Here is an 11,110-nt window from a genome sequence, read left to right as displayed (position 1 = left end):
TTGGCCTTGCCGTTCCAATAGTTTCGGAGGGAATTGTAGATATACAGAGTGTCCCAAAAGTCTTCTTACATAGGGGAGAATAACACTTTTTAGCAAAATGTCTTCCAAATTGTTTCATACTTAGTTTATATATATATTTTCAGATAGCCTTTGAGAATGCCTTTTGTCAAAAGAACGTATTGAAATCATTCTCTTGGCTGGATCGGGAAGCTGTTGCAAGGTTGCGATGGACATGCAATTACATGCATAACACCAGATGTGTTAACACGAGTTCATCCTGAGTGAGAGAGACAACTCTGTGTGTGTTTACAAAGATCATGGCAAAATCATGTAGAGGATGTTTTGTAAATAAAGTCACATTTTGCTAAAAAGTGTTAATTTCCCCTATGTATGGAGACTTCTGGGCCACCCAGTACAGTAGGCTTTGACTCTACTGAAACTCTGTCTGGTTGTAGCAGAGACTACTCCAACAACCAAGGAGAGCTGCAAACGCTTCTCAGTACAGAAACAAGCCGCCATTTCCTAAACCACAAAACAACAATGTGATGGGGAAACTGCCAGAAATTTGTTATGAATGACGAGGAGAAGAGTGTGTTATTACATGGCCGTGTATTTGATGCATGCGATTTGTTGGGCCCATACTGAAAGATATTCACGGCCTTGTGAAAAGTTTTATTGATTACTAATGTACCTAGCATACGTATTCTGTCAATACAAAAACTTAGAAACAAATTATACCCACTATTTCACAAATTCGGAGTTTAGAACATTCTTAAAGTAGTCCAGATCCTTGCTGCAATATACTGTATATAGAGAAAAAAGCTCCATATATTCTCCATCACCATCAACATTTTTCTTGTGTTGCAATGTAAAACCTTTTGGGTGACGTGTGCCAACAGAGGGTTTTGTTTTTGACATTATTTTATCTAACTGATCATTACAAACTGTCATGATGCTATACGGACACTTAGAACTGATCCTAATGGCCATAGTAGTTCATATGAAGTGATCCAGCACAATTTTTTTTTTCAAACTGCTGTATTTGATTCAACTTGTCAGTTAATACCTTTCAGTCGTCCATGAATTCAATCAGATGTGTTCAATGTTTGTATAAAGATTGCATAATTCTGTGGTCCTGATTGGGAAAAAGTTGGCAGTCCAAAACATATCATATCCACAGTATAATACCCATAGCTCTCATTCTCTGGTTTTCCCCTTAGCATTGTTCACAGACACACAGGTGTGCATATACACACAATAAGGGAAAGAACAGAATAAGCAAATTTACTCTGTTTACTTTTTTCTTTGTCAAACAGAGAAGTCCAATGATCCTGATAGAGGAATTACAAAGTCTACCAACTGTAGTGTATTGCACAATCCAGCTGTGTAGCAGAACAGAAAATGTGCAGACAACTGCCAGCTGTACATGGAGTTACAACTGCAGATACAGTAATTAACGCACAATTGTGTGCTCTGTATGTAATTTCCATTGTGCAGACGATGGAAACCTGTGCACCATGTTTTGGGGAGTTTGTATGTATATGTGTAGGCCTATATAAAGAAACACGCACATATACACCTCCACCCTCCATCTTCAGAATAAAGCCACATCCTGCTGCACTTCTGTAACGTGTGCAGAGCAGTGTGACTTTTACATACAGCATGCACCGCATAAACAGGAAACAGCTCTTTGTTTCATATCACGCATCAGGCAAGTGAGAGAGTACGTAGTCCGGAAAGTGTGGTGACTGATAACTCTTCCATTGCTCCTCACCTGAGAGAGAAATATACACAGTACGACACAATGTCTGATGACTTTTTTAGCCTTTGGTCATAATGATATTGTGAGTATGAATCTTGTATTCATAGTGGTTTATAACCAGATAAATACTACTATATTAGGTGAAACTAACTCACCACTTTAATTCTAAAAGTGAGGGGATTATATTGTTATACAAGATCTCAATCACATGATCACCACTTGTATTGTGGGTAAATGACTTAATATTGTGTGGGTATGTAAACAGGAATATTCCACCAACCTGGCAAACTCACACATCACCAGACCACAAGTTAACACCTTAAATAATTAGAATGAGCACATATGATCATGCTGTGGCCATCATGATTCAGTACCACTTTGGTTCAGGGTGAGTCACAGTATCTGGTGGTTCTGGAACTCGTCCAGAGTTCAGAGAACCCTCCGCTCAGTCCCAATAAGCTTTTGAATGTTCAGCGTAATCTAGCAACACTAATTTCCCACCAGTCCTTCTGTGTATTCAGGCAAGCTCAGCTGAAGTTTGATCTGGATAAGATCAATACCCCACCGATCCAGACTACCAATGACAATGTTTCTCTCAGGAACTCCCTCATTATACAAACTGGTGTTGATAATAGCATGCTTTTGAAAGTCTCAATTATTAAATCATGGTTTATTTTAACATTAAGGCAGATCTAATCTAATTTTTTTCAGTCACTTATTTTTCATGTAAACACTCCACAAAACAACACTCCACACTCAGGATTTCCTGAAAAATATGGGGTTTATTGGTTTTAACTGCAATCAGTCATTACAAAAAAAAAAAAAAACCTTTATATAAACTCACAGAAATTACTGTAGTGAACAGCAAACGCTGTTTAAAAATACATTCAACAGTTTAGGCTAGATACTTTCTTTGTGTCTATCCTGTTAACCAATCTTCAACTGAGGAATAACTACTCAAACGTAGCTTCTGCATCATTATTCAAGGCAAGGAGCATAAGCTCAATGGAATGTATAAAAAGAGGCACTTTACATTTGGGTTGGAAGAAGTATTAAAATAAATCCAATCATTAAACAAAAAAGGGACACTTATTCTCCAACCCATTTGGTCACAGTTATTGCCTGCAATTCATCTAATTAACACATGTAACTGGAGGAACTGCTATTAACACTGAAATTTTGTAACCTGCATTGACATCACACCACAATCAGCTTCACTGAACACAACATTAAAATGCACTTCAGGGTGGTACCTAGAATGTAAGTAGAAGCTTTAAGGCCATCATCTTGAATCAAACTCGCTACTATCTCTGGTAACAAATGTTCTGCTAACCATGTTCCAGGATATCTAGTGCTCATAATATACAGTTCAATATTACTGATACTGTATCTTTCATTACCACCTCTGGCACTAAGGGGAAAATGCTACATGCAAGGACTGAACTTGCCTTAATTTTTATATAAAAAAAAAATAATAATTAAAAAAAAAAAAAAAAAAAAAGGAGGGGGGGGGGGGGGGGGTTTTTGCAAAAAATAAAATTGACTACAAAAATAAGATGAATGTACTGATGTCACACTCTAGTGAGTATAAATCAAAGAAACATTAGACCTAATGGTTTTGCAGTCCAATATTTGGGAAAAATGAATGGAAAAAAATCTACAATAAATAATCGAAACACAGAGGATTTTTTTGTTTTTGCTTTAAATTAAGTTTCATTTTTATCAAAGTGTAGTTGCAAACAAGTCATTGTAGTACAATATATTAAACTGTGAAAAAAAGAAAAGCTGACAAGTCTTCACAATCTTAAGATTAATACAGAAGATCATAATTTAACATAAAAGAAAATATATTCTATCGTTTCATTAAGATAAATACAAACAAAATTAACAAAAAATGCATATGATCACCAATAAATATGTTTGATAAGTTAAATAAGCAGTGACAAGCAAAACCTTCTGTCTTGAAAGTTTTCTTTTCCAAACAATAATATAACCATAATAACAATGACGAGAAGTCAAATGAAAAAAGAAAAAAAAAAGAAAAAGAAAAAAAAAAAAAAAAGAGATGGAAAGATATGATGAAATTACCAAGTGCTCCTCTGAGCAGATTTTACGGAAAAGCAAGTTAGCTTGAAGATCTAAAGTGAAGCTGCAGGAAGTTCAGCTACACCTTGGGAATGCTGGAATTCCCCTTCACTGATTGGAAGGTGAGTAAAAAGTCAGTGTTTAAGATATAATCACCAGTTAGGTCATTCCTTCACAAGAAACACCAAGTGACCAGCCACAGTGGAGAGGACTGTAGTGGTGGGACAGTGAAGTTGTTCATTTGTAAGTGAAGGCATCCAATCTTAAGGTTTTGTGCTAGTTTTAGGACCAAGCTGGAGCACATGATAAAAACAGAATGTGCCAAATACTCTAACACCCAGTTTCAATCTCATAAGTTCATCCTCCAGACTGACACAGTCTGCCATCTAACTAAGGGGTAGAAGAATGCTCAGAGAAAGAGCTACTATACTAGGTTGCAAGAAACTAATGAAAAGTGACAGTAGTCCTTTCACCCCAACATTTAAACCCCAAGCACTTTTTTCTTCTTGATATTAGTCTGCATCAGACAGCTGTGAATGATTTAAGCATGACTCTAGCAAACCCATTTAGATAGTTAGAAGTGTCCTTGAGTGGTACTATGTGGGGGGGAGGGTCCTCAGAGCAGAACTTTTCCCTGAACGTGCCACCTGTGGCTCACCTATGCACTACTGAGGCAGTAGTACCTGGTACAACAGTCTCTTACCTTTCACCAATCCACTTCCTGCTCTAGCTGTTTTGGCACAGTCACATGTCATGGCAAGGCATCTGAGATAAGGCCAAGGCAGCAAACAGGCTTTGGGCCAAAGGGAATTGGGGGGACAGATTTTGCTTGTTGTGGTTAAATGAAGATTCAAATAAGAGTTCCCTTAATTGACTGCATCTTTTTAAAGCCTAACTGATACAAGGGAAGTTTACTGCCCCTAGAAGGCTAAAGAGTAGGCAGGAAGTAGAGGGCCGATTCTGCTCTCATGCTCTCTGCCCACTGCTGAGTTCCAATAGAGGATCTGCAGCTTACACACATTAATCATCCGAGATGGACAGCCTGCTGAAGATGGGCAGTCGGCGGGTGGTATCAAGGATTGGTGATTCTGAGCCACTCAGGCTCCCTCCTGAGCTGCTCTGGTAGCCCTCCTGGTCAGAGAGGGAGTCTGGCTGGCTGGACGGAGACTCATAGAAGTGGGGAGACTCTGACATGGGCCTAAAACAGTAAGGGGTGTTGGATGGAGAGGATGGTGCATGGACAGTGGCATCAGCACCAGACCCACTGCTCAAACTGGGGCCAAAGAGATTAGCCAGCTCCTGGCTGGAGTAAGTGAAGGGATTGCTGCTGGGCCACTCAGGCAGCTCGTCTGGGGAGAACATGGGTGGAGGTGTGACAGAGGTGGGGCTGTCTCTCAGGCCTCCAGAGCTGGGAAACCCTGCGAAACTGTAGCTGTGCTGGAGCCGTGGCCTTTCCAGCTTGTTGGATGTGGAGAGTGGGGATGGGGCAGCTGGAGGTCCACGGCGCTCTTCTGCATTGTGGATAAAGTGGCAGCGTGGCCCATATGGGCAGAAGCCAATGGTGTGGAAGGTGCGGCAGAGTTCTGTCTTGTACTTGGGGTGGCGGCTAAGGCTGCGGAGCTCGTGGATGCCATGGGCAAACTGGCACTTGTCACCGTACTTGCATGCACCATTCTCTTCAAATGGCCTGCACAGCTCTGTTTTGTAGCGGCTCGAGTTCACCTGACTGCTACCAGTGCCACCAGATCCGGTGCACTTCTGCATCAGCCGGTCCCCGGTCTCTGAGAAAGAACGATCTCGGAGTCGGTTCTCTTTGTTGCTGCTGCTGCCGCCCATCCCAGGGCCTACCAACGCCGGATCTGCTTTCCCATTGCTCAGGAACTGGTTCTGGTTGAGTTTGCTGCTGGGCAAAGTGACCGAGTGCCGTCGTTGGTAAACCCCACCAATGGTGGGTGTCCCCACAGCCTTCCTGTCCAGCAGGCTCCCAGTGGGGTTGGAGATGGTCAGATTTGCACCAGTGCAAGGCACAGGCATGGTGTGTGGAGCACCAAGTATGTTGTTATTGTAATTCAGCATTTTGTTGTTCTGGAAATCAAAGTGAAACATAAAAGTTTGGTCAGTGTATAGCTTCATTAATATAATCTGAATAAACAGATTGTGGATCACCATTACATAAGGGAAATTTAAGCATTTAATTAGTCTGGTAGTCTTACGCAAGGCATAAGTGGTGTAAACAGATCTCTTGTGTTTTTGTGTTGCTGTCAATCCATTAGGTTCCTTTTATTTTAAACTCATGAGCTAATAAGCCTATAGTACAGCCGGTTTGGTGAGCTGCCACCACAGGAATGCATTTCTGTTTAAGTAAATGAAACATGGAAGATGAGTCTAAGCAGCAGGCCGATGTTGTAGAACAATAAACACCGCTCTGCAGTGGCAACTAACAGCTTCAAACAGGGGTACTTATGTACATCACCTAGAAGCTAAGTAACCAAGTCCAGTGGTCTCAGCCATATCTTCTTCAGTTCAAATACTACTTATGTTCATAGAAATAATAATAATAATAATAATAATAATAATAATAATAATAAAAACTATGCTTGGTATGCAAAATAAATGACACTTCTGGAAGCAATAAACGTCCTTGAAGAGGGAAAAAATAACACTAGCTGAAAAAAGAACCAGGCACTATGTGTAACAGCTGCTTCCTAGCCAACAGTCTACTTTGTTAAAGATATGCAAATTCATTGCAGTGGCTAAAAAAAGCAGTTTGATTCATGTGACTTGTGTAAAACTACTTAACACCGCGTGGATGAAGAATGAACAAGGTAGTAGTTAGCAAACTTTACAGCCCTGAACAAATCAGCAAGTTAAGAAGCTAGTCAGAGAGATAGCAAACTGCCTACAGAGACCAACTGTTTTCCCAGTGCTCTGTGCTCAGTTTGTCTTATCAGACGCCTTTTCTTCGAGCAATGTCTGCCGTTTCTCGTTTCAACAAGACCACACGCTAAGCGTTGGTTATTTTACAACATAAAATAAAACAGCACGGTTATGAAATTGGAAAGCTGAACTGTGACGGTGAACGCCGTTAAGATTTGTTTGCCTGTGGTCTGTTAACACAACTACCACTCAATCTTGGTACAGGTTGTACTTGTGGATAGAGTTTTCCATTAAGGCGTGGCGTTGAGTTTAGTTGAAAACTTTATCGCTGTGGATTTTGTCTAACAAAATGTCGATAGAAACGTGAACTACACGGGGACCAACACACACACACACACACACACACACACACACACACACACACAAAACTCAAATCTCAGTCTACTTCGTTGCTTCTGTTAATAAATTCCCGCCTGTTTGACTGTTACCCCCACAACAAACAGACACGCGCACAAAAACAACACCACTGTTTATTAAATAGGTCCATTTTAACATTGTTGTTAAAGACGTCGATGCGCGCGCCAAAAACGAGTGAAGCTGCGCATTCCACAGCACAGCAAAGCAAGCTAACTGAGCTAATGATCAACACCAGAAACTTTTTCGTACCTTGTTGTTGATAACTTCGCTGAAGTCAAACAGAGGCGGCACCATAGCCGTGGTCATTTTTCACAACAAATAAATAAATAAACCCCGTGAAACTAAAGGGCACTTTGCGGTGTGTTCCAGCTGGATTCTCGGCGTGTGAACTTTCCTTTGCCCTTACAGAGAACCCCCTCTACCCAGCCTGTGCTGCGACGTATTCACTTTATAAAACCACGCAGGAGGCGTTACAGGCGCGTCAAAGATCTAAGGGCGTTTCTTTTCTCGTTTCTCCCGCCTCTGGTGAATCATTTCCCCTCCCTCTGAAACTCAGACCCTAGGCAGGCCTACTTTCACAATAGTTATTTCATGATCTTGTGCACGCGTGCATGCATGCGTGTATGCATACTGCAGCTTAAAAGTGACTGTTAATAAAGATAGGACTTGCATGTATGCATACTGCAGCTTAAAACTGACTGTTAATAAAGATAGGACTTGCATGTATGCATACTGCAGCTTAAAAGTGACTGTTAATAAAGATAGGACTTGCATGTATGCATGCTGCAGCTTAAAAGTGACTGTTAATAAAGATAGGACTTGCATGTATGCATACTGCAGCTTAAAAGTGACTGTTAATAATGCTAGGACTTGCATGTATGCATACTGCAGCTTAAAAGTGACTGTTAATAATGCTAGGACTTGCATGTATGCATACTGCAGCTTAAAAGTGACTGTTAATAAAGATAGGACTTGCATGTATGCATGCTGCAGCTTAAAAGTGACTGTTAATAATGCTAGGACTTGCATATATGCATACTGCAGCTTCAAAGTGACTATTAATAATGCTAGGACTTGCATGTATGCATGCTGCAGCTTAAAAGTGACTTAATAAAGCTAGAACTTGCATGTATGCATGCTTGGACACAACTGCAGATAAAGATAAATAAAAGAACAACTCCGTTTGCGTAATGCACAACATGCTAAATACATTTGCTATGTTGTATTTTGTTGTTGTTATTGGTTTGTGTCCGTGTGTCTTTACTCCTTGCTATTTACAACTGTTCTGTGGATTTCAGTGAGCAACAGGTAGCAGCAGCCTTCTGGTTCACTGAATAAATCCTGTTTGACTTTTATGTCATTGATTCACAGGATAACAGCTAGGGTCAAAAAGTGGTTTTGTTTGCTCACTTACCTGCTGTTTTAGTATTAGACTAACAACATATATCTTTTACTCTACAATATTAATCTATAATGTTTTGGACTACACACATGGGTATAGGGGGAAAAAAACTTCTCATGTATTCTGCAGAATTTTAATAAGGTCTAAAGTCTACGGTCAGGGGTTCAAACCCCAGCACCACCACGCTGCCACTGCTGGACCCTTGAGAAAGGCCTTTAACCTTCTCTGCTCCAGGGGCGCTGTATCATGCAAACAAGCTGGGATATGTGAAGAAATGAATTTCACTGTGCTGTAACGTATATGTGACAAAATAAAGGGTTCTACATGGAAATTAAAACCTTCTGTTATTGCAAATATAGCAGCTGAAGAGTGTGGTTTCAAACCTTCACCTACGGTAATGGACATACTATTTACTCTAATAGTACGTGTTTTGGAAGGTTGGCTCACTGATTACACTGGATTTGAATTGAAAAGAGGTTCTTTAAGAGGATTACTCTTTCAGGATGTTTTCTTTGCCTGCAAAAGAAATTCAAATATACAGAGACCTCATCCTTTCTGATTTTAGATAACAGTGAGAACTATGAATCTTTTTTTTGTGTGTCTGTGTGTGTGTGTGACTAGAGTGTAACTCTATCCAAATCCATTGTAGCCAACCAAAGTCTTCCTGCTCCTGTTCCCTGAGTGGGCAGCTGCTTGACATGCATATGGGCAGTGTCATTCTCTGGCTGATTGGTGGAGGACGAAAGGAATAAGCACAGCCGAGGAGAAGAAAAGAAGTTGTTTACAAAAACGTTAGTAGGAGGGGAGAGCGAAGGAGGAAGATTTACGGAGCACGTTTATTACCACACTTCAGGGTGTGTGGGCGTGGGGGGGTGGGGGGTGTTGGGTGTCAAAGCATTCCCTTCTTCAAGCCACTGCTTGGCTAGAGGTGGAAGTCCTCAGATTGGGCTTTTGTGTAGATAGATGACAGATAAAGTGTTGATTATAAAAGCCAAGGCATATGCAACTTACCTGAAAAACCTTCTGGGTTTTGCCAGGTATTTTATATGTATAGGACTTGCTATCCATCCATTCATGATGTTTAGAAAGTGTGAGCAGGAAAGTGTGTGTTTTTTTCCACACAAAAGAAGTTTTACCAGTTTTAGCCACACAGAGTAATTTCTCCTTTGTGTTTAATACATGAGGCTGTAGATGGCAAGAAGCAAAACATGTAATATCTGCACTTAAGCCAGCCCTCAGATTGCTGATGAATTTAATCTTATTCACAATCTCAACAGGAAGGATGGTTAATGTGGGTGCACTAAAACCTTTCAAGATTTTGTAGGTAGTCATGTTTTAACTGTAGCTGATGAAAAAACTCACTTCTTATCAGTCATTAAATCACATTTGTTTTTTTTTTATTATTTCATTATTGTAAAAAAACAAAACAAAAACAATTCTGTAAATCTTTTTGTCATTAATACTGTGCGCTTTGACAAGCTGAGAGTCAGAGTAAGGATTCAGGAAAAAAGTTCAATATCCAAGTGTAGGTTAGTCTACATACTGTTTAGACAGTCCTGCAGTGTAGTCCACTTACCTGTAGAGGGAGTTTGTAATTTCACCAATACCATCACCACTATTACACCCCATGCTTTTCATGTCTCATGTCCATAGCACACATATTACATTTTCTATATTATATTTGCAGCACATATTAATACATATTAAATGGATCTTAGAATTATCCAATCCAATTTGTATGTATAGACATGAACTTGAAATGTATAGACATGAAATTTGTAATATAGTTAATATTAATATTGTAATATTTTAAAATATTTTTTCATTAGAGTGTTTAAATAAAAGCATACTTTTTGTCGATCATGCACTATATGTGCTTTGTGATTTCAATTGCTCCATTTGTTTCGTGCCACTCAAGCCAAGCTTTTTCAGAGGAAAGAAAATTTTAAATGAGAAGAAATTAATTGACCATAAAAACTTGGCCACAGCATTGTTAGTGGTGCACCACCCGTCTTTAGTCATTCTGTTCCCATGAAATGCTTCTGAGAGGCCAGTGTTTGTCTCCTGTCCCTTTTTATACATGAAATTTAGATGAACCATGATTTTTTGGACAAGCCAGGGGCTTTCTGTTGGAACGAACAAGTGTGATTTCTTTTTCCAAGCTGTTTAGTAAGGATGTACTTAGTAGTGTATATAGCTTGACTGTGAATTAAACACACCACACTTTCTCTCACTTGGGTGATCTTTTCTATCTTAATTTTTATTCTATTTGAATTTTGTTCCCTTCCTCTTAAAAGCTCACTGACCTCTGCAGCTGACTATAAATCTAATGTACGGCAATGACCCCTAAATCCCAAGAGAGGAAAAAACTATCAAAGTTCAATAGCAACGGGAAACAAAGAGAGCGATGAGTGTGGCTATCGAAATAGAATTTGCTGACTAGAGTGTCTGTCCATAGAGTTGAGCGTGTGAATTGTCAGGTCAGTTTCCTTCTTGACCAGATTTCCTGCCCTACAGACCAAGAGGAAGGGTGGAATGAGCCAAATCGTCCATCTTTATACCTAGAG

General features: G+C 39.9%; 1 protein-coding gene across 1 annotated transcript; it reads right to left on the bottom strand.

The window, feature by feature from the left end:
• Positions 1 to 2,524: 2,524 nt before the first annotated feature.
• On the bottom strand, positions 2,525 to 7,583 carry zfp36l1a (zinc finger protein 36, C3H type-like 1a). The gene is made up of 2 exons (XM_026934011.3): positions 7,391 to 7,583; positions 2,525 to 5,932 (listed from the first exon to the last, which is right to left on the bottom strand). Exons 1-2 carry the CDS (start codon positions 7,445 to 7,447, stop codon positions 4,868 to 4,870), a joined length of 1,122 nt encoding a protein of 373 aa, XP_026789812.1. The 5' UTR covers positions 7,448 to 7,583; the 3' UTR covers positions 2,525 to 4,867.
• Positions 7,584 to 11,110: the final 3,527 nt, after the last annotated feature.

The sequence above is a fragment of the Pangasianodon hypophthalmus genome, chromosome 10 (genome assembly GCF_027358585.1).
Source record: "Pangasianodon hypophthalmus isolate fPanHyp1 chromosome 10, fPanHyp1.pri, whole genome shotgun sequence".
Taxonomy (NCBI): domain Eukaryota; kingdom Metazoa; phylum Chordata; class Actinopteri; order Siluriformes; family Pangasiidae; genus Pangasianodon; species Pangasianodon hypophthalmus.
This window is presented reverse-complemented; position numbering and strand designations above follow the sequence as displayed.

Bases quoted from the DNA above. Each gene is read 5' to 3' on its own strand.
- zfp36l1a (XM_026934011.3), bottom strand. From the start codon at position 7,447: ATGACCACGGCTATGGTGCCGCCTCTGTTTGACTTCAGCGAAGTTATC. The intron at 5,933-7,390 runs GTACGAAAAAGT...TTTGATTTCCAG, and splicing joins GCGAAGTTATCAACAACAAG to AACAACAAAATGCTGAATTA.